General features: G+C 39.4%; 2 protein-coding genes across 7 annotated transcripts in view; one reads left to right on the top strand and one right to left on the bottom strand.

Moving 5' to 3' along the window:
• Positions 1-480: 480 nt before the first annotated feature.
• On the bottom strand, positions 481-24,378 carry COMT (catechol-O-methyltransferase). 5 transcript variants are annotated; one of them, XM_065033066.1, is made up of 6 exons: positions 16,898-17,315; positions 7,996-8,196; positions 7,175-7,460; positions 5,163-5,356; positions 3,527-3,658; positions 481-1,785 (listed from the first exon to the last, which is right to left on the bottom strand). In XM_065033066.1, the coding sequence occupies exons 2-6, from the start codon at positions 8,035-8,037 to the stop codon at positions 1,606-1,608; spliced, it is 834 nt and encodes a 277-aa protein (XP_064889138.1). In that variant the 5' UTR covers positions 8,038-8,196; positions 16,898-17,315; the 3' UTR covers positions 481-1,605. The 5 variants fall into 5 exon arrangements, with proteins under 5 accessions (XP_064889138.1, XP_021140398.1, XP_021140387.1 ...); XM_021284723.2 differs by lacking the exons at positions 7,996-8,196; positions 16,898-17,315 and adding an exon at positions 24,176-24,378; XM_021284712.2 differs by lacking the exons at positions 7,996-8,196; positions 16,898-17,315 and adding an exon at positions 23,685-24,263.
• The window catches only part of TXNRD2 (thioredoxin reductase 2), a 42,869-nt gene continuing 34,530 nt past the window's right edge, over positions 16,052-24,390 (top strand). Inside the window, exon 1 of one of the 2 annotated variants that reach the window (XM_065033061.1) lies at positions 16,052-16,070. The gene's annotated coding sequence lies outside the window, so the exon portion shown is untranslated. Of the gene's footprint in view, positions 16,071-23,353; positions 23,373-24,390 lie in introns of those variants that run through there. The other variant, XM_065033058.1, reaches the window with a different exon arrangement.

The raw sequence follows: 24,390 nt of genomic DNA on the forward strand, positions 1-24,390 counted from the left end.
GGGCTGCTTCTGTGTAATCTAATCCAGCATAGTAAATCTTGTGTCTTTCTCAATGTGACAGAGTTTAAATTGCTAAAGAAACTCTGATAATGTTGCCTTCTCGTTCATATCCTTGTGAAATGTGCATGTTCCAAGCTGGCTGGGTCACAATGCTTTGCTTGGTCCATTTCTAAACTGACTCTGTCACAGTTTTCTTTTATGCTGCAGGTCAATTCTTTGTTATGCTTATTACTGGTGTGCTGGAGATGGATTTGCTGTAGCACACAGGCCGGGGTACATTCCACTTCAGTGAGATGGGCCATAAAAGGAAGAAGCTCCTAACAGGTCTGAAGGAATCCATCATGGGAAGGATTAGAATGGTTATCTCTGATTTTTACTCTGATTTTTCAGCTGTTGGATCTTTCTGTGGCTCTTCCAAGGCTGGAAATCCCAAGTGCAGTGCGGAATTCACGGGAAACAAAGGAAGTCACATGCCTGCTCTATTGTTTTTTAGTTTTTATTTATAAATACGACCGTTGTCTCATTATATAATCACAGCAGGATATGCCAGGAAATGCCAGAGGATTTTTGCATTGGTCAGGTGAGTTAAAGACTTCAGATTTGGCTTTGTATGTTCTCAGTGAAAGCCCTCTCTATTCATACAGTGTTAATAACACTGAAGTTAACCAGAGTGTGCAGGCCCACCTGGTAAAACCCGTTCTCTCTGGTCCTTATTTCTATACAGCATCTTAAATATGCACAGCACTTCAGAGTAAGCAGCTTGCACTGTCCCTAAGACGCACACATTATGTATACATGTTATAATGAGGGGATAGTAAATATGAGGTGATAAGCAGCATTTTCTCAAGATCTCTGATATAACGTAGTTTTGGTGTTCTTTCAGAAAGAGCCGCCTCCTTTTGTTAGCTGTTACTGTGTTTATTTTAGTCTGTTTACTGCTTCAGTTTTCCCTGCCTCTGCATGGGCCTTATTTTCTCAGCGCTGCTGTGTCTTTTTTCTTTCAGTGCACGCCTTCTTCTCTAGCATAGAGATGATTAACTTTTGCAGTAACAATGCAAAATTGTATCTGATATCACAACAGGAGCCTTCACTGCATAAAGTGGCATGCTAGTAATTTAGTAAAATCGGGGCTCCTGAAATAGTCTTTTCTTGCAACACGCATGCTTTTTTCCACTCTTGATAATGATTAATCTGTTTAGCTTGAGGGCACAAGCCTTCAGAAGTTGCAGTGACTTTCTCCACCCCACCTTAAGCCCAAACTGTGGTTGTTCAGTTTTGAGCTCAGAGTAACAGACTGTGTTGTTCAATTATGTGCTGGGCAAGGCAATGTGCAGCACCTTGGGTTTGCTGAATTACGTGAAACAATGGAATAGACTTTTGAGCAGTTACTCTACCTACTTCCGATCTTGGTTTCCATCTGCTCTAAAATGATCTCCACTAGCACTTGCTTTAATTAATAGGCTCCACATTACAAAATTTAAAAAAAAAAAACAAAACAAAACAAAAAACACACACAAAACCAAAACAAAATGTAAAGCATGGACAAGTTAACATGCAGTTGCATTTACATCATTTGAAACAAAGACTGAGTATTAATGGCTCTCCTTATCCCAAAAACACAGCCTTTTCCATAGCATCCTTCACTTTCATATATTCCAGATGAGATGGGTAGTTAGTGCATTGGAAACGGGGGTTGTTGCGGATATAGTTAAGGAATTCTGGAGCTCCTGGGACGATGACGTTGTCAGCCAGAAGAACTGAGCCCTTTCTCAGCAAGTTGCATTCCTAGAAAGAAGAGAAATTGCTTCATGGTGGATGTTAAGCAGACATTGGCTTGACTGTAATGTGCTTTCATGTTAATCACATTATATGCAAGTGCCTGCATCCAAAACCTCCACTGTACTATGGGTTTGGAGAGAAGAAAAGACATGGGAGAAGCTTAGTAACTCTCTGATCCTTTGTGGTCATGTTTAATATGCTGATTTTTTTCTGTTAACACAATCAGTAGACCATGAGAGATGCTGATAATACGTTGGGTCAATTCAGGCTGTGAAACAGCAAATCAAGTGCAGTGGAGGTGTGCGGTTTGCTGCTCAGGTTGTTTCCAACTATGTCTACATGATCAGTAAGACGGTTTTCTTTTTGACTCTCATGCCTAATGCTTGAATATTATTTTTTTTTTAATAGAGCATTAAAATGTTCTAGTAGCTCTTAAGGTGATCTGAGAAATTGGCATGTACTAGTCTGCTTTGGCCGGTCTCAGTCAAACTCCAAAACCACCAAATGAATAAAAGAGATATTCTGCACTTGTTTTCCTTTCATCTTGTACAACTTTCTGCCACTTTGTTCAGGAGCTGAGTATGAAGCAGGGTCTGTGCACAATGAAGATCACTAACAAATTTCCACAACGCATAATGAACTTGCAATATTCACTTCAAATGCAATGTTTATCCTCTGTAAGCCTACAAAACTAGTTTTTATTGGTATTTTTGTCTAGTAGAAGTTGCTTTATCTGAGCTTACCGGCTGTTAAAAAACAGTCTGTAGTTAATCAGGCTGGTGGTTATCCTGTGGCTACAGACAGCAATTATATCCAAAACATGGGGTGGTTTTGTCGCTCCCAGTACGTTAGATAAGTCCTGCTGAAGAGTGTGCTGCGGAGGCTGTTTAGGTTACTGCTCTTGCCTCTGGTGACTGAACACCAGTCAGCACAGAAGAAGGAATTTTAGAGATGTGGCAAATATCCTCTGGTCTGTCGTGCAGTTTATAGAAGCCTGTAAGTGACAACATGCTGTATTTTCCGCTGGTCAGCCGGATTTCTGATGCTCTTTGTGTCAGGCGTTTTCAGAAGTGCATGAAAAGGAATGCTGTCTGGGCCACTTTCAATATATATATAATCTGAACATTTTATATTCATATTTCATTTTTGTTATTCATATCGCAATACATGCCAAATTGCATCATAGAGGGTTTGTAACATCTGAGAAAATATGGGGATCTTTTCTTCATCTCTCTTCTCTTAATTTCATAAGGTTTTTCTAAGTAAAGCAATTTTGTGACACAGTTGCATCAAGCTGACCACTAAGATGGAACTAAACTACCTGTTTGTCTTGTCTGTGTTGCGAAGGTTAAGTTCTGATAAGGATCTTTTCCCAGTGGAAAGAGCTTAGTCATCCTTACACAGCCAGTTTAAAAGAAAACATTCTCTGGGTACAACATAGCTGTAGGGAGGGAACATTTTCTTCAGCTACTTCTGTGTAAATCCAGTACTGGCTTTTCACAACCACAAACAAATTTCCTTTTCAAACAGCTGTCAGGACAGGGGAGGGCCGAAATTAAAAAACAGGGAAGGCCAGATGAGAAAATTATGTTTTAGTCCTCAAGCAGGGGTCAGGAAGTGGTTGGTGGCTATTTTGGCCTCCTTTCTTCATTTTACAGAGAGTGAGCTCCTTCATAAAGACCATAGGCCTCACAGACATCAAGGCATTTGCTACTTTACTTTTAAGATCGGAATTGTGCAAACTGACCTGAATTAAGATGGTGTCTGGTGTGTATCTGTCTTTCCAGTGATCCAGGAAGACAAAATCCAGAGTATCCACTTCATATTTTTTCTTCAGCTGAGGGATAATCTCCTCTGATGGGCCTTCTAGGATTTTTACCTGAAATGCAAGTCCACCTGATGAATTGTGAACCATTAAGAAAAAGCACATACCCCTAGTTCCTTTTAAACTGTGGCCAGACTTCAGCAATCCTGTTTATAACTCAATATTGCATCAGCTGAATTATTTCATAGAGTTAAATCAAATGTATGTTTTTTCTTTTTGATAAAAACAACTCAGCTATGTTCCAGAATATGGGTATGCATGGTTTTGTTTGGTTGTTTTTTTTAAAGCAGAAAAAGTGACCTGTTGTTTCTGTTGGATAATGTTGTTCTTTACTGGAAACATGCCAATCTGCTGTTGAAAACAGTACTTTTTATCTCAGTTGCATCTTTTAGTCCAAGGGAAGCAGAAAATACAGCGAACATTTTTTGTGTAATATAAAGCTGGAGGATACACTGTGTAAAATCAATATGGCCAGTAGAGGGAGGAGACAGGACAGTGTCTATTACATCTTCCACACAGGCTTATTGGCATACATACTGTTAAACTGAAAGAAACTGCTGCATATTGATTCATTAAGCAAGTGCTATATACTGTGAATGGAGGAAAAAAGGTAGAGGAAATCTGTTTTATGACTGATAGATGATCAGGAGATTACATCAAATGTAAAAAATGCAATATTAGATGTCACTAATACTTCAGGTTCTCTTCAAGAGAGCTGTACTGCTGTGAGAGATGAGGGACTGTAACTAGGCAGGAGCTGGTTAAATTAATATGGACTGTGAGTACAAAAAAAAACTCTACAAAATGTCTATGACTAAATGTTGGACGGAAATTACAGAAAGGCTTGTGATTATCAGGAGGAATCTGTGGGGCAGTCTTGCAGTTTGGTAATGGCAGTAAATCTAACCAGATTTGCAATAGTTGTTAGTAATTTTATGAAAAAGACTGTGTGCGCTGATGTCCTGTGACTGTAAGTGAAATAACTGACTCTGGAGGCTCCCTCCAGGCCTGTCTCATTCTTATACTCACTGCGGGTTTTGAAAATAGCTCTCAGCAAATGGCCTGTTTCCTGTACTAACCAGTGAATAGTGAAGAGACCAAACTGGAAGATGAAGTCTAAATGCTTTCAAAATGTTAAGGAGATACAGATGTGTATGATTGTTTCTGGTCTTGCCCCTCTGAATCTTCACCCTGACTCACACTGCAAAGAACTTTGGAGAACAGCCCTGATTGTTTTGGTCACACACACTCATCTCGACAAGCCTCAAGCTCTACCCTGACTCTGAGCTGGGTCTGCATCATACTTGGACCTCTGACTGATGCTAACAAATTTAGCTCACAAAAGAGCAGACTACCTTGGTCCTCTGCATGGACGCTGGTAACCTTTCCCTGCTATCAAGCCTGATGGTTAAACTCTACATGTTCCCAAGCATTTAGGATGTCATATTTGCTTGACAAGTAAAAAACAAATTTAAACCTATTATTGCTGTTTCTGCAGATAAAGTCCTACTCTCCATGTATCACTTCCTCATACCAACCAGAGACAAATTGTAGTTACCTTATCATGTACTCCAGCAAACTCAATCATCTGTTTAGCTATAGCAGCAAATTTTGGGTTGAACTCCACAGTGAGAAGACGAGCTCCTGGCTTCAGCAGCTGAGCAATCCTAACTGCTGAGTAGCCACAGTATGTTCCCAGCTCCAGTGCAACTGATGGATTGACCTCTTCCACTGTTTTGTCTAGAATTATACCTGAATAAAATGGAAATAGGTTAACTTTTGAGAAAAACACACAGGTTCACATGCAGAAGAGAAAGTTAGTGGCAAGAAACTCACCAAGTCCCTATACTCAGTTGCTCAGAACATTAAAAAATTAAGGGCTGATGTCAAATTCTGTACTGTTTCATTTGCAAATTGGCTTATCTGTGATCAAGTTGATCATGGATATTCCAAGTTTCAAGCTGCAAACTTTCAACTAAAAAAGTCTTACTCAGTTTCACAATATAAACATTTCTGAGTAAAACAGTCCCTGATTAATTAAGTGTTTATAGTGTTACAAGGGGAAAAGGCAGCAGTTTTTCCAAGAACTTATTGCAAAAACTGGCCATATTAATGAAATATGAGCATTCGAAACTCAGGAATTATGTATTTGTTGCAAACATCACCTGCAATAGTCTGATACAAAAATTCTCATTCTAGCTACTTGTTTTTAAAGGGAAAAAGAAAAGTCTAGTTATAAAATTGCGAAATATTTCCATCTGTGGGATGGAAAACATTAGTCACTTCTTAACAACAAAAAAATGTTCCCAAAAAGAAGTGACAGTGCACTATATTCAGTCCTTCTGAAAAAAGGGATTTATTTGTGAGAAAACTGTGTCCTCTTACTTGTACAGCTAGAAATTAGATAATTAACCTGAAAAAGTATTTGAAGGGATTTTACTCTGAGCCATGGAATTTTTCAATGTACGTAAATATATATATATATATATATATATATATATATATATATATAAAAAATTACTTGATATTTTCTTGGGTGTCATGTGTTTACGCATAGCGTGATAATGATGCTTATATCGTAAGATCATGCAGTCACTTTCAAAATCTTAGGAACTAAAAATGCATTAACTTTGGTGGCTCTTATCTGAGGAAAGGTCATCTTGTCAAAGTAAAACTCGAGTAATTTTTTAAGAATATAACCCCAAATGATCAAATTTTAGAGCTCTAAGAATTCCTACTGAGCCATCACCTACCGTTCTGTTCCCCTAAGCACCCCAGCCTGGTATGCAGAGGAACAAGTTTCACAAAATGTACCCATGAGAGAGAAGCATTTTTATTACAATGCTTACAGTTGTATTTCATTAACTACGTTAATCCCAGACTAAGAAAATTTCCCCTGCAACTTCCCAGCAAGAGGTACTTTTGTGTCTAATTCACAGGGGAACATGTTAACATTTTGCTGTTACAGTTTTTTTAAAAGATTGTAACTTTCCTGCAGCTAAGAAAAAAATGTGTTGTTCACATATTTTCCTTTAAGACCCAAGAACAAGAAGATTTATTCACTAAGCAGCAACAGTGTCTGATAGCTGCTTTTGTGTATTATATGAGTAGGATTACTCCCTTCAACAGTAACTTATACTTTATGTTTGCATATACAAAATTCATACAGTTCAAAAGACTTTTTTTTCAATTTACTATTTTTTCGTTAAGGATCTGAAGGTACATGGCATAATGAATTATGCCCTAAGGCCACCCTTTTATAGGAACTGAGGTATAACGAAATCCTAGATTTTTCCCGTAAGTTGTCACCCTCTGCTTACACACTTGCAACGTACACAACATACAAACCCAGATTTGGTCTTATGACTTCCTGGATTACTCATTAGATACCCCTCCTCAAAGCCATCTGCACAAGCATGCATTACTGTTTACAGAACTACTCTGCTGACCCCAACGCTGTTGTGGTTTTTTTGCAGCAGTAGAAGGAAGTTACCATGTGAATATAATAAGATGTCCTATACTTCGCTAGTCTTGAAGGATCTGTCAGGTGCTGATCCCTGCTGCAATTACCTTTCTCATTGCCCACGTTCATGGCCCACTCTTTCTGGGAGCAGTACTTATCTATAGTGTCCACCACGCTACAGGGGTCTCCTCGGACTGCATTCTGCAGCACGAAATCTAAAATCCTCTGTTCTTTGCTCTGATTCATGATGAAATTGGTTATTTTTTCCCGGATTATTTCATGCCAGATAAGGGCAACAGCAGCAGCGTTTTTCCTGATGAGCACCGTGAAGAGCAGCAAAACAAAAATCAGGACAAAGACAATGAACAAAAGGACTGAAGAGCTCTCCAGCATCTGGAAGGAAAGAGAAAAACAGCCCAGGGTTAAGGTGGCATGGGAGAGAGCTTTCTTTTTTGTAAATATTAAGCTGACTAACCCACAACCAACCATACTGAACAAGAACACACAGAGTTTAATTATGATACTGTCCAGAGTAGCTGAAAATTACTCTGTGTCACTTCGTAATGGATGGTCTCTGTGGCACATCCTTTAAAAGCAAATTTTACAGGCAGTCAACAAATAGCTTTCTTTAATGCTCTGGTCCCTTCCCCCACACAGCTGCTCCATCCTGGCTCCAAGCGTGCCACTGCACAAGGAGCCTCTTAGCATCAAAGCTGTTCTAACCATTTTTCAGATGATTCAAATTCTTAAATCAGAGCCTGCATGTGATCCCACTCCTACTTTTTGAACACTGGGGAACTTCTAAGCCAGCACTGACATGAAAATATGGTACATCTCCCCCTTTAATTTTGAGCACAGTATCAACAGAAACTGGGCACTGTCAGGTAAGGTTCTGTTTCAGAGCAGTCTGCAGGTCCCAAGTTACTACCTTGCACGCAGAACTCTTTGCAAGCACCTGCCTTCCTTGCATGCTCTGCGGAGAAGCTGCGCTTGATGGTTCAGTAGGACTCAACCTGCCTCCCTCTTTTCAGAGCCTGCAGCCAAGGTAGGCAGGTAGAATGGTTTACAGAAGAGAGTAGCTTTTTTCCTGCTTATGAAACCTTTGACATGAGTCATCAATCTGATGCATCTGAGAACAAAAGATACATTTCCTTTTATAAAGAAGGGATGTTTTCTCATTGATTATAAAAAACATAAAGCTGAATTCCTGAATCAGAGAAGACCCCAGGCTCATGAAATTGAAGAGATGTAACAAAAGAGCACATTGTACGTCTCTCACAGGCCAGCTCAAATTACCTGATGGGATTGTGCCTGTTCTCCCCCTGAAATTCGTGTCATAGCTGCAGCTGCCTATGTATATGCAGCATGGGTGGTGTTTCTGTTTATGAGTTTAAGGTATCTGAACACAGAGCTCAGCAGATGGGGATGCATGTCACCCTGTGCAGCTCAAGGAATAAATCCCACCAAAGCCACTCAAATGGATGTCAGACAAGCCAGTATACAGGGAGGTGTGTTTACTTCTATGCAGGAGTCACAGCATAAAAGATCTGATAAAGAAAGGGTTCTTAAAATTAAGGAATTGATTTAGCCTTTGAGATGATGCCAAACTAACAGTTGTGATTTGCCCACACATTCTCTGCATGTGAAGCTCCTCTTGTACAGCCCAACACACACCTCATTTCTGATGATGTAGCTCATAACATCTCTACTTTTCTACCCGTGCTTCCCACACATGGGGGCTGAGAGTTGCACACTGGGAGAAGAACACAGGTTGGAACATGCTCCAGTTAGTATTGGGATGAATGAATGCCAAGTTAATTTGTTAAGTCTAATCAGGCTTTTGAACACAGGTCTGAAGGATTCAGAACTGATTTCTTAGTTCAGCAGGCTGGCTTGAGTTGCACTGGTTTTTAAACTGTTATTTTTAAATAAAATAATACTAAATTCTTTCTAGTCTCTGATTCTTTCTATTAAGTCTCTTTCAGCTTGCTAAAAATGGTGAACAGCTTCCACTTGTAATCATTTTCCACATACCTGGAGTTCAGCAAAACTATTACTCCAACAGGAGCTACAGCATCCGCAAAAACTTTGCCTAAGTTGCCCAAGACCAGAGGTACAGGGGCTATATGATTAGCCAAATATTCCTCCAGATCTCGTCCTAGCTGTTCTTGCTTCCCTTTCTTTTTTGTTTCCCTCAAAACTGTCCCAGGAAAATCCTAATTGTATAGGTTGTCAGACTTCCATTCTGTGGTGGGACTTGGCACATACACATTACACATGGGAAAAATCTACCCCACTGCTTTAAATTTTGAATCATTATACAGAACACATTTTGAGTTCAGAAGATGACTCAGTTTCCATGGAGATATGCTCAACCTACAGTACAGCTGATTTTTGTTCACCCATACACTTATCTTAGTTGCACGGCCAGTATGATTTGTTTGGAGCAGTTAAAAGTCTATTACTTTTGCTTTTAAGTAGTCACCAATGTTAATACTTCAGCTTTAATGCTTTCCTTGCAAAGTCTGACCTGACACATTTCCTTTCAGGGCTCTTGAGCATCATAGCACATGAAAACCTTGCTTCTTGGACTTTCTGAATTTTGTTTCCTAGCTAATAAGAACCTGCTTCATTACCTCAACAGGATCATAAAGGCCTGGATGTCAATTTTTCTTCTTCCCTTCTATGCACTAGTAGTTCTAGAGATCAGACCCAATTGTTCTGCACTTTTCAGATGGGACTTCTGCTCTTTCTAATTCTTCTATATGAAGATGTTCCATGTTACCTGTCCACTGAGAACTTGGACTGAACTATGAAAATGTCATTAGCATAACAGAAAAATCTCTCTCTAGCTTCACTTGGCTTGTCTTCACTTGGCTTTCCAGGCTTAGTTGATTGTATGGTCATAGTTGACAGATTTGGATTACTGACATAGTTGAGAGATAATTATTCTGCAATAAACGCATAGAGCCCAGAAACCATTTACTGATGCCAGCAGGTATCTAAGCTTCCTGCCTCTGGACAAGGGAAACCATGTGAGCCCTGCATACCAGTGACTCACTTGGCAGTCCAACGGTATTCAGGCCCCTCTAGAACTGAAGACTGTTGGCATTCAGAATTATTTCATACTGCCAGACATAATCCTCTGGTTACAACACATACTTTGGAATCCTCTGAGTACAACTTGCCACCGACTGTTGCTTTGACACTACAAGATTCTGCCAGCATGTTTGGGGCTGCCCTTCAAAGACCTGTCGGACAGCAAGTATGGATGACAGCTGCAGGAAGAACTAGGTGGTGTGATTTTTTGAGGAACAGCTTTCCTCTTTTATTGCTCAGTATGAATACGAGACCATTTTGTGAGATTTCTTAAAATGGAGAGATAGCATCTGAAGGCAAAAATACTGATCTGCATTTCTCTTTGTGTTTCTTCAGACCTAGGATGGTGAGTTGCTGTTAGCACTGGCTTGTTTACACATTTTGTGGAACATATTTGTCAAGAAGACAAAAAAAAAAACCTATAAATTCAAGCTCAAAAGTGTGTGATTTGGGAATGATCTTAGATCTAAAACTTAAGCAAGGAAGCAATTCAGCTTGACCAATGGTCAAGTGCTCAGAGGGATCCATTTCTTGCAGTGAGATCTGTGCACCTCTGAGTCCCACACAAATGTTGCCACACGTGCCTCCGCAGATCCTTAGAGGTTGCTCACAGGTAGCAACACCTTATATAGTACATGCCACCTTTTTTCCATTCCTAGACAAGTTCACTCAGTTTTGCTTGTATCAAGGAAAGTTTTTCAACTATTCCGGGTTTTTTATTGTCATTATTGCTGTATAACACTCCAGCACCTTCATAAACTGGCAGTATGGGTTGTTCTTAGCAGAACTCGTTTAGGAAGCAATTATCCTGAAAAACACTTTCCAAAGAAGGTAACGTTTAAAAGGAGCAAAGCAGACATATCTTGTTTCTTTTCCTTTTTTTTGTTTTTTCCCAAACACAGTTTCTTTTTCAAAGTTTGTCTGTCTTTTAATTTCTGTCTTCTTAGATGTGAAAATAAATCTAGTGATAGCAGTAGACTGCCAAGAGCAAGATGCATTGGTGATGGTCATGCACCCAGAAGGGGAAAAAAATGTACCAAAATAGGCAATTGCTTTCATATTCTTAGCTGGAAATCATTTGATATGAAAATTAAGTGCATAATTCAACCAATTTAAAAGTACCACTACCTAAGAGAGAGTCATATGATGACAGCTCTAGAAAATGCAACTGTAATTTTAGCTTTAATGTGGATTCATGAGATTCATTAAATATGTAATAAAACTGAACTTGCACACAGTCAAGTTTCTCATAACCACTTATTACAAGACAGTTGCTCTTATTATTTAATGCTTGTACTGAGGTTCCAAATACACAGCAACCTCTTCTGTGCATTAAAAACACCATGACAAAGTGAGCCTTCTCTTTAAAGGTAAAATTTGAGGTGGAAAATAGTAGACAAAATGAAAAAATGAGCAAGGGAATAAACAGAAAACTGGAGGGATAATATTATGGAAAGGAATGAATAACATGTATTACTAAATCTGTTTTTGAGAGGACAGAGTTTAAAAGAAAACATATTAAAATTTCATGCCCAAGCCTGTCAAACTACTGACAAGTCTTTCAAAAGCACTGGTTATTTTCTTATGCATCTCATCTTACTTATTTTGGCAGGTTTCATAAGACCGAATCATAACTTGATAATGCAGTTCAGCAGTTTTCCCCCGATGCAAACCATAATGAAACATTCAGCATTTAGATGGGAGTGCCTCTGTTTCAGCTTACAGAGATTTAAAAAGGTAATTTCAAAGAGAGAAGCAAACACCAACTGTTGGAATCTGCTGCCCCGAGTTATCTGCCCTTGAAGATAAAATATCCAAGTAATAGCAACAGCAAAGAGATTGGAACAGACTTGGGGATCTATTATTATGGCAATAGTTTTTAAGCTAGGGGATTCACTATCCCCTTACTATTATATGATCTCCAGTTTATCTAAAAACATTAAAATGCCCATGTGACGGAGCACAAAATGATACATCCTGTTCTTCTTGTATAGGCGACTCTAGCCATTTCACCAAAGGTTACACTAAGGATCTTTCAGTAATTCTATTTATCAGTCCTTCTGGTAAATTTTCCCAAGTATTGTTAAAAAATAATTGATCTCAGAATTCTCTGAAGTGAAAAAATAAGGACTAGAGCAATTAGTAACATCAATTTTTTAAGGTAACTCTGAGTAACCATATGAATTCCAACTGAGATTTTTCTGTGTTTCATAAAAATTGTATGAAGTTTTCATAACACTGTTAGAGGAAAATGTATAGAGATTTGATCAAAACTACTAATTGCTACTGTTTCTCTCAGATTGCAAAACAACCTCCTTCTAAAAGCTTCTATTTACTGAGAAGAAAAATGAACATGTTGAATGTAAGTACCTTCAAATGTTCTGAGTTTTAATAAGGACATACGCCTTAGCAAGTTTCACACTTAGTGGATTTTAAAAGTATAAAATTTTATTATTTCACCATTGTGAAATTTAGTTCATTACATTACAAGTAATTAACAAGACCTTGTTTCCCACAGGTGCAAAAACAAGAGATGACTTAAAATTATTTGGGGGGTTAAAAACTGTTGGACATTTTTCTAATCAAGGTGAATCCTTATAAGGCTAATTATAGAAACTTTCATTACATTTTTAGCTTGGATAAACTGATATTGCTTTGCTTTCTACTGAAAATGAAGTCCTAAACATAATCACAAAAAATCTCCTCTACAAACACAGCATGTACAGTAGACCACTATTCTCCAGGACTGGAATGTGAGTGAACTTTGAGATTCTGAGTTAGGAGACTGAGGTTTGAGTCTTATTTGGGCAATATTTTTCTGATCTGATCTTGGGTGAACTGTCTTAATTACATCTTTGTTACCACAAGAGTAAGTTAAAGTCACTGCTACTTCTTTAACTTTCAAGATGCTGTAAAGTTGAATTAATCTTTGTCAGAAAAGTCCCTACTATGGATATGTGGATAACACCTAAGGGAAGGCAAAGTGATTTTATCTGCATTAACTCAAGAGGTGAATTCTGGAAGACCAAGACAACAAATGCCTATGTGACATTATTATTCCTGAGTTTATGAACAACAGGGAAAATGTGGAGACAAACAGTGCTTCACTTTCCTTAAGTGATTTCAGCCTGCTGACAAATCAGACCTTTGAGGAAAGATGATATTACATCCAATCTTGCTATAATTTTTCATGCATTTAATCTAACTGCCAAGTACTGGTTGGTTGTTTGTTTATTATGAGTCTCCAAGCATCCAGACAGTACTTTAGCATTCTGAGCTAAAGGGTTTAGAATCTAATTTAGACTTTATTAGCTCACATAACCTGGTGAATGGGGAGTGCTTGGTAAATTTATACCATTCAACCTTTTTTACAAAAGAATCTCTCCATCAGTCTGATAGTATTGAGGATAATAGAAATGGTCTGGAGTGCCTGGGGACACCTGGGCCTAACTCACTGCAGTCACTGCTGCCAAAAGTCTGCAGAGAGAAGAATGTTATAATGCAAACAATTTTCTAGATGTTTTCTACAAAGGTCATACAAGTTAACAGATTAAACCCTCCCATACCTGTGTGAAAAAGGTAAGGGTACCTTCTATTTTTAGAAAAGGTTTAAAAATGTTTGAGTTCAAACTTTTTAAAAACTTCTGCTGAAATTATGCCTTTAAGTATCTCATGCACTACAGTGAATAGAGGATCTGAACACTAGTAAGGATATATCAGCTATTTGAAAAAGCATTGCAAAAACAATGCAGAAGAGTCAGCAAATTTCTATGCATACACTTAACAATGTCTGTTGCTCTGCACTAGGCCAGAGATCTGTGCTGCGCCACAGCTGGGACTGGAGTTCCCGACTCTTTGTCCTACGCTGTCTTGAATGAGGCAGTCTCTGGGGTCTGGCATTTTACTTTTCTTGATCTTTTTCCAGAGCAAGAAAAGCAGAGCATTTTGGTCAGAAAGTCTAAACTAACTCCTGCCAAACACGTTGTAACCTGTTGCTGTAGGCAACACAATTCAACAGCTTCATATTTTAGTACTTTAAAGGTCAAAACACCCTATCTTTTTACCTCCTATTTGTTCATTATTGTCTACGTATTTTCAAATAAGTGCAACACTGTGAAGAATAATCAGCATATTGCCAAATGTGAGTAGCTTGTATTTCAACGGAAACAGACTTGGAGTTTGACATTCAGATTTTCCATCGACATCATAACAACAAGCTGAACAGACTTTTTCACTAAGTACTTCTTGCATGAAATCTAAATTTCCTTATTCCTAGTTTTTTTTTCAAATTACTTACTACAATTTAGCTCCACTACCATGACTATAAAAATTCAGACTTTTATAAATTTAGAGTTCTGCTTTTTTTTTTTCCCCTAGGCCTTTTGTTATTTCTTTTTCCTACTTCTCAGGTTGAAAGGAAGCAAATACAGGTTTCTTCTTACTAACTGAAAGGAAAAGAACAGAAAAGTGCCTATTGCCTACTAGGGACCCCCATCAAAAAAGTTCATAAGGATGTTTAAATCCATTCTCCCCAGAGAGACTTCAATTAGGATAATTGCTACACAGTTAAAACTTTCTTCACAGTAGCCATTGTCTAAGCGGTATTCAGTGCTATCACCCAAAGGAAAAGGTTTATATAATGGCTATGTGCCCCATAAAAAAGAGCAGGGCTTTAGGATAAACTGGCCACACAGAGATGCCTCATCTCCATCCAACAAGCAGGTCAGTGTGGATTTGTAGCGTTCTGACCCAGACTGGCTTAGTAAAACAACAGCCAGAGTTTGGGGTGAGAGGATTCTTCAAGGATAAGACATGCACTTTGCTGGGCCTTGAGCAAAGACAGCTTTTCAGGAATAAGATCCTTTCAGGTACCCCTAGGAAGCATTTGTTTCTGACAGTCCTTATTCCTACACCAGAACTCTAGATGCATTTGTACTGTTTGTAACAGTGTTTGAGACCGCAGTTGGTGTAGCTCGGCTGAATTGTACAAATCCCACCTTGTCCCCTCAATGGATTGCTAAGAGTAGAAAGTGCTCTACCCTGTCAGCACAATAGGAGCTGGTCTGTAAAAAAACTTATCCTCTGAGATTTTCATGTTCCTCAGGGGGTAAAACAACCTCCCATTGAATGATCTTGCTCCAAATTGAGGTAGGGAGAAAGAGCTGGAAGAGGAAAGACAAAAATGGCTAGTTGTCCTCAGCATAATCACCTGTGACAGATCTATTTCACATTCTCTCTATATCTCTCACAGATCAAGGGGTGAATCCTCAGTGTCCCAGATCCCTACTGTGTGCTCCTGCCCTGCTTCCAAGGCTACCAGCTAATCCTGTGTAAATCTGTCTCTCTGACAGCATAGCTTTCTGCTCTCCACAAGCTGCTCTTCAGACCAGGGGGAGTGCACGACTGAAACTTGGTAGCGAGGACACCCACTGAGGGATCTGAAAGAGTAGGAAGGAAATCACTGCCAAAATGATGGTTTATTTCTATGTAAATGAACAGCTCTAACAGGCCAGGCAAGGTGGAATCCACCCCAGCACAGCAGGTAACCGAAGCACTGCGTGGGAAGAGGCAGCATGAAACAAAGCAGGGCAAGACACCTTGGTCTCAAATCCTGAGCAAATGCCCTCCCCAGAAAAGTAGCTGGAGTGGGCACAGAGTGTCTCTATTTTAGCTAGAAATTGTTTTGTAAGAAATCTCTCCTGAGAGAGTTTTAAAAAACTGGTATGGACAGCCACACACATTAAGATCTGATTTCAACAACTGCTGCCAAAATGATGTTTTTTCAGAAAATTCCCAGTCAGTTCTAATTCCAGTGATCCTGAAGGAATGCCGAAAGACAACAGTGTGGGACTGGCAGAGACAAATCTGATACCAGCTGCACGCTGCTAAGGAATATTGCTAAACGTGAGTGACAAGTAAATTGTTTGCAGTATTAATGTAGTTAAACTCTTTTTTCACTGAAACAAACTAAAGCTGTAAATCAGGAAATTTTTCTTTTGCATTTAAATACTGCAGTGCTGTGCAAATCCATGAGAATCTGAATCGGAGTGCTTTCTTAAAGGAGTACATGGCCGAGTAAGCAGAAAAAAAGTAAGCTTAAGTGCAGAGATTAAGTAAAGGTTGTTTATGGAGATCACCAATATGACATGTGGTTGACAGTTTGGTAAATACAAGTTTTTTTTTAAAGAACAGATGGTAAAGAATTACCATAAAGGGCATCAGAAAGATACTTTATAAGAAGCAACAGGGCTAGAAAGCAAAAGTACTAGCTTTTTGTCTGTTCTTCAGAGACATTTTGCTGTAGCAGAACTCCCTCTTGAGAATGAAAACCACCATAAACTATAGCTGCAACAACACATTTATAAAAGCAGCTGTTCATTCAAATATGACTGAAGCTTGACTTGCATTCAGCTTTTTCTTGAATACAAATGAGTACCAAATTCCAGCATATTTATAGCCATAAATTACACTTTCAATTTAGTCAGGGCTATCTCATCTCACTTCTATCAACTGTCAAGGTTTACAATACAGTACAAATGCATTACACACAAATATGTCCTACACTTTCTCCGTGAAAGCTGTTGCTGCCCACGGACTGGCTTCCTGACAATGAATACCAGTCAGAACATGGAAAACACGGCTTCTTTCATATTCACCCGTTTAAAATATTGACATTATCTAACATAACAAATCATGTCAACTCTGAGAAATAAGAAAATATACATATGTACCTTTCTCAGTAAAGCAGAAGCTGTTCCCTCCGATCTTTTCCTGTGCTGCTCTGATGTGGATTTTAGAGAATAAAAGTCCAAGAGCCTGCAGTATTCAGTCACATTCGATCACACCACAGGAATAGCTTATCAGTTCTGTTACAGACTCTAAAAGGAGCGGTGTCCTTTTCCCCAACTCCTCCTTTCACAGATTTCTGCACTCCTTAAAGGTGCTCAGTGCTCTAATAACCTTAGAGAAAGCTGTTCATCAGTCCCTTAATGACAGTGCTCTTGTTACTTAGTTACAGCACAGTGAATGCTGACAAAGTCAGGTACGAGCCAAATCTGTGCTCAGTGTATACGCGCTGTGTTCAATCAAGCAACTGCAGGAATGAATTTGGCCCAAGGGATTTAGTTCTTTTTTCAGCTCAGACGTGGCATGCTACAGCCAGCACAGAAGTTGTAGAAACAGGACCTAGGCATGTGAGTTAGAGTGCTGCTGGAGGGCGGAGAGGTACGTATAGCAAATTGCTCAACAGCCACTGCAGAAGGAGATGCAATCAATACATTATAAATAGTACATTTTAATTTCTATAGCTTCTAGCTGGAAAAATATTCTGCTCCAAACAGGTCTAAGATAAAAGAGGAGGCTTATTCTAATAAACCTTGTTCGCAGCTTGACTGTTTATCTTGTTTCCTTCGAGGTGGAAACAATATAATCAAGCTGCAATTAAATTGCACCATAAAAGAAAATAATAAGAAAAACCAAAAACCAAACACATTGTGGTAGTAGTCCTCTGATGTATTCTCACTACAAAACTCAGACCTAGTCAGCAAGTGTTTGAAGTTGTAACCTAGAAACTTTTAAAATATTCAAATAAAGGGTTTGTATCAAATGTGGCAGAAACAGGAGCTGAAGAACTGAAAACAGGCTTTGTCACATGAGGGAGAAGGTCCTTGAAAGAATTAGGGACTACCTGAGACCATGACAAGAGAAGAATAAATTTTTTAAGTGGATGAATTGAATACATAATTGGGGGAAAAGAGGTAGGTGAAGTTCAAAGTGGGTTTAGTAATTCTAAACAAAACTAAGACCCTGCAATATGGCATAGTACCCAATCTCAATACAGAATAACTTTGAAGTATCTCTTCCATGTATAACAGAGCTTTAGCTCAACAAATATTTTTTTATAATCCAGACACCAAGCTGAACAAAGAACTAAATAAGCAATACAGCACTCCAGCTTTACTTACAGTAATTTCCTGTCTCGTTGTGAAACTATGACAGGTTATGTAATGCCACCCACAGTTAATTTTAAACTGATAATTTATTTTACTGCTGGGCTGTGGAGAAAAGAGCTTAAAACAGTAAAACTTATTCTATGTGCTGATCTGATTCTGTAAGCATACAGCTATTCTTTGAAGACGTACTGGCAGTTAACTACAGCTGGTATCAGACCAGCTTTGGCTTAGTAAGGATAAATTAGTGCCTAGACTTACCACATTGAGCAGTGTCCCATGACAAAACCTCTATAGAACTTCTACCTTTGGGCTGAATCATATTATTCAGGCTAGAAGCATGGGAGGAGCAAACTACCTTCTGCCTGACCACAACTGTTTATTTGTATGATAAAGGCTATGCCTGCAAAGTAACCCTTTCTGTTGTCTAGATCACATAGGTAAAAATGGTGAATAGCAATATCTGCAAACTAGATAAAGTCAGAGGTTCAGTTAGTTAAACACCCAAACTGTGCGACAATGTCCATAAGTTGCTTCCCAAATAACAGAAAGTTAAAATCTTGTAATAAGTAATTATGGGATAACTTTTTTCTCCAAGAGATGTTTCTTTGGAAGGCTGTCAGATGTTGGCTTATGCCTTTCTTTAATTTACTGTTTTGCCCCAGACAGGGTCTCTATAGCTGTATTTTTGTAAGTTTTTACTAACATAATAACAATGCCACAGACTCCAGAGTGCATAAATTTATACACTATTCACAGGATTTATTCTTGCCTAGATAGTAAAAATTTACTCTGATATTAACACATCCAGGTTAGAGAACTGTGGAGAGCAATAAATGTATTGGTGTAATACAATTTTCCTTTGGGGACAAGATCTTAAAAGATGGATTTGGTATTGCAGAATGTCAGGATATCTGGCACATCTATGGGAAGATGTAAACCCAGGATGTCTTAGCTTGGGAGCAACATCACATGAGTGGCAGTAGGTCAGAATAACTGGTTAGTTCAGACTGACTCGCTCTGACAGTTGACAGAGTTAAGCTTAGATCTGTCTGCACAAACTTGAGCAGACTTGCTCACGTACAGAGCTCCCAGTCTCACATGGAGGCTGTAAGCTGTTGTCACATGATGCACCACGGCAGTGCTGTCCCCACTTGCTGTGCATAGCACGGGGCTAAAGCTTTCCTAGTAAATCCATGCCTGGCATAACAACAAATGGCATTCCCTTCTTCTAATAATCCTGGCCAAAGACTGGTTTTTAAAAGCCTAAACAAAGGGAGACAGAAGAGCTGGGACATTATCCTAAACCCCACAGATCATGTGAAACACTGAGTGGAAGAAAATTCTTTTGAGCTTGCATTTTCAGAATAGCAGGAGGGATTTTCTTTTATGTGAATTTGCTGTTTTGAACAGTCCAACTAGTTTCTCTTGCTGAGAAACATGCAAAAGAGGAATTTAGGAGAAAGGAAGCACCACTCATGTATGAATCAGGAAACTGTCTGGAGATATTTAAAATAGGAAACAGCCAAAAACCAAGATGGCCAGCAAAGCTGTACTCTTAAATTTAACAGATTATACAAGCAGATTATTTTCTGTTTACCATGCATCTTAAAAGCTTGTCACGTAGACTGAAAAAAAACCTCCTGTTTTTAAAGACTTTATAACAGCTCATGAAAACTTTGAAGCTCAGTTCAGTCTACCACATTGCTGTATTTTCTCCCCTCACTTTTTTTGCTAATGTATGTTAAAGCATTTGAATGAAGTCAAGAACTTGTGTTACTTGAAGCTTCATCTGTTTCTGCTGTGTTTCCTCTCACTTGCTATCAATTAGTTGTTTAGGACAAACTGTGAACAGACGATTCTATGTGAAGGAAGGAAGGAAGGAAGGAATAAAATGGCATAGATTAAATTCTGAACCAGTCCCAGTTTCAGAAAAACATCTGAAAATAATAATTTTTTTTAAAGGGCAAACAAGGGAGGAAATAGCAACAAAGCTGAAAAGTGAAACCATTTCTCTTGGTTTATGAATCTATGCCCAAATTCTTCCAGCACAGGAAAGACTGTTAGCTGAAGGATGTAAAGGTTGTATTCTTTGTAACGAGTTGTCCTCTTGGGGCACTTAGCATATGTTGGAATGGTCGTTTTTTCTTTTAAAATTATGTTTTTAAATAGGATTTAAATTATTAACTGATTTAGAGTAATTCTGTGATGTGTGTATTTTTCTTAGCATTTCTAATGTAGTTGGTTTAGATACATTGACAGACTTTACATTAAAAAGTATTAGCTAATGGGATATGATACTTATACCTTTTTAGCAAAATGTTGTAAACTTTGTAGACTTCACAGGGAAATCTGATCACTACCTGGATCTCATAAACCAAAATTAGTAATTTTCTTCCCTTATCAGTTGATTTGTCAAAGCTCTTAAAAGCAGATATCAAAAATGCAGAAAGATACAGCCGAGTTTGATTGTAAGCAAACAGCCACAGATTCCTTCATGACAAGTCAAAACAATGCCCATCAAAACGTAATATTGGAAAATTCTTGCTACACAGATCAGATAAGAAGCCTCAAACAAAAGCTGTAAAAATTCTTCTGTTTACCCAAGATCTGTGTCTTCAAACAAGGGCCCTCACTTGTCAGCATAACCCCCACGTTAGAATACTATCCATACATTTAGCAATTTGAATCACGAGGTTTTACCTGGCTTTGAGAAAAAGTCTAAGGAGTTGTAACCACCCTTCCCCTGCTGCCATTTATTCTGTCCTTTTTGTAGCTCTTGGATATGGTTCTCTTGATTACCAATGACTATGTCACTATTTCCACTTTTGTATTCACCATTTGACACACCTTTCTTCCATATGTTTGGGTTTTTTTCCCCTTCTCCTTCCTCCTTAATGCTAAGGACAACATGCTACACACCAGTAGAGGAACAAGGAGAAAAAAAATACAGTCAATCACAAAAGAGATGGAAAGAAACCAAAAAGTCTTCCCTCACTGCAGACACCTTTTAATTCAACCAGTGATCCACTACAGTTCACTAACACTCCTGTGAAGTGTTAATTAGGTCATGGCACAAATTCAGCCTCTGATATAATCCATTTCCCACCCCACCCACTAAAAAAGAAACAACGTGCTGACTTCCAAAGATGGTATCTACCTGACATTGCTCTTCTTTCCCCACCCTGCCAAGCCCCAGGGAACATAAGACATGAAGAAAAACATGCCAGAAAACCAAGAAAGATGAGAAGATGTGTTTGAAAAGTAAAAATTCCTAAAACATTAGGTAGAAAAGGTATTTGGTCCTGGTTGTCTTCATGAGGAAGAATTCAAGTAAGCCATTGATGAATGTAACAAAAGGTATTTCGTAAGAAGTACAGAATTCCAAGCTGTCCTTTTACAATAAATTCAAGAGAAAGTCTGTCTGTTAACAGAACAAACTCATGCCTTACAAACCCCCTATTTTTGTTGAACGGATTTATATACATTTCTGAAATGTATTCCAGTGGTGTTTCCTTTGCCCTTTTCACACTGTGTACAGTGCATTGAATAAACATTTCCTCCTGGAAATAAACCAAACCACATCTAATGTATCAAGTTAATTTATTATTTTAAATATGACTAGCTACAACTGACAAAGGTCTGTGGAAATATGATGTTAAGTCTGATAGCTACCTTGTAAGCAAGTTTTTTTTAATTCCAAGTTAAGAAAAAAAAATACATTTTCACTGCAGAAGCACAATGCTTCATGTGAATGCTTCCTGATACTAGAATGTACTTGCCCCTAAAGGGCTTAACACTTGCTTTCTTACAAGAAACTAAAATATATTTATTTTATATATTTTTTAAAATATGTGCATTACTAATTAATTCGTTACATCTTAATGCTAATCACAAAATAATTAAAATAAGATATTTACTGATATTTGGCTGTATCGGTCTCAATGACCAAGACTGTGAGAACATGCAAGAACAAGCAGAGCAGTGTTACACAGACTTTGTACATTCTGCTGAAGATGGCAGTCCTGATGGGAAAGCCCTGACCTGTGGAACTGCACAGGCTTTAGCTGTGAGACACAGCCAGAGGGCTGGTGACACCCAAGCTTCACACTGCCTGCCAGGGGCACAGCAGCAGTCAGGAGTAGTTTGAGTTCCCAGATGACTTAAGAAGGATGCCAAGGGAAAGGAACTGACTCACGGCCAAGCTTGGAAAGAGAGGGCGTGTGCTGAGGTGTTGAGAACACACAAACATCTGAAAGAAGCTACAATCTCACCACTGCTGCGTAGGCTGTGGTTCACTTAGAGTCCAAGCTCTAAAATAATGAAAGCAATCAGTAATGCCAGTGCATGATGTGGCTGTTACAACAGGCACTTGGTCGAGATCTTATCCTTAAAAGAGTTTAGAAGCATTACTTCAAATTTATCATAAATTCTTTCCTAAATTGCCACTGTGCTGTTTAAAGGTAATGTTTTATACCAACAGCTTTGCTATATTTAATGTGTTTCCATATTAGCAAAATGCCATAATGCTGCAGGGATATTTCTTCATCTAAACTTGTTTTAGATTTTAGAAGACTGAACTATAGGCATCTGAACTAAATGCTGTGTGGAGAGCATACAGTCAACACTGCTTGACTCAATTCAGGATAGTAGCTAAAATTAACAGCCAAACCAACTTGGCATGCATGTACCTGAAAAGCATAAAAGATTAGTATCTGAATATGCTTGAGGTTTCTTTAATTCAAAGGCCTTTTAGTATGTTCCAGTCACATCTTTTTACTGCTGCTGCAGTGGATAAGAGTGTTTCAAGTGATTTATTGATTAGTGCTGCAGGAGGAGGGGGTTTGCCCCCCCCCCCTTTTTTTTTAATAGCACTGATATTAGACAAGTTGTCATCCATTTACTGAAGTGATAGTAATTCCTGTTTCATGTATTTTCAAACATCCATGTATGGTAAAAAGTTCGGGCTAGGGTTACACTGGTGGTGATGTCAGTTCTACAAAACTTTATTTTGTGCATTTTAACTTCCTGCAATTTCTCCTCCACTGTGGATTGATGGCTTCTGAAATAAAATGGTTGGATGCTGCCCCCTTGTGAGCCAGGCCCTTGCTCCAGAGGCACCTGAACCACGACTGCCTAAAACTGTTTTCTGTCATCAGCTTCCTCTCCCCAAGAAAAAGCGGCTGATTCTTTGTCCCAAACCCTGATTTGGCTACGATGGTATTCACCAGATATGACTCACTACACACTGCAGCAGGTAGGGTCACTACTGCGCTTCAGTACAGGCCAACAGCCTGAACTTGTTCCCTGTGGTATTTTTTTGATCGATGCCAACTTTGAGGCCTTTTACCTTAGGCTGCCAGCATACATAACAAGCATTAACAACTCTCACAATTCCCATCCGAAGCAGGTCAGCAGCATGGCCCTTGTTTAATCGATAGCCGGCACATGGCACAGGGATGCTGCCAAAGGCTGTGAAGCATCAGAGCTGCTCCAACAGGTGCAGATCTGTGCACCACCACAGTTAAATAACATGTTAAAGATATCTGTGCTGGTCTAGTTCACTGACCTGTGCAGCCCAGGCCTGGCCCCGCCATTGTGGTTGAGGAAGCCTCTTCTCTTGGACCCGAGTCCCTCGTGCTTGCTCTCAACGCTGAATTTATCTTAGCCACAGGAACCCAAAACGGTATCATCACGTTGCCCGTAATACCCCATGGAAGGGAGAAGCTTTATCCAAACTGCCTTCTCTGAGGTTTTTAACTCTCAGTCTCCACGCTGCACCTGAGGATGGAGCTGTGACATCCCACCTCTCACTGTATCTGTTACAAATGGATGTGCAGTTTCAGAGGGGAAAAAACAGGGCTCTGAACACCGGCAAAGGTTCTGGGCAGTCGTCGTGTTTCTCTTCTGTCCCAAAAGGTTTTCCCTGAACCCCTTGTGCAGCAGCGACTCGGGGGGAAGCCAGACAATTAACGTGAAGGGGATTTTTTCCCTTCTGATGCGTCTGATTTTAACGCAAACACGGTTCTCTAACGCCAGAGTCTGTCATCGCTTTCTTACCAGGCCTCCCGCGGCTCCGCAGCGGCTCCAGCAGCCGCAGCTACGGCCGCTGGTCGAGCGTTCTGCGGGCGGGAAGCAGCCGGTCCCTTCAGCCTCGCGCTCAGGGCGGGCCTCGTGTCCGCACCCGCGAGGCGCCAGAGCGCGCCACGATCCTCACCGCCCTCACAGCGCTCCGCTGCCCTCACCGACCCGGCGTCGCCGCCCTCCACTCAGGC

This window comes from Columba livia, chromosome 17 (assembly GCF_036013475.1).
Source record: "Columba livia isolate bColLiv1 breed racing homer chromosome 17, bColLiv1.pat.W.v2, whole genome shotgun sequence".
Classification (NCBI taxonomy): Eukaryota; Metazoa; Chordata; class Aves; order Columbiformes; family Columbidae; genus Columba; species Columba livia.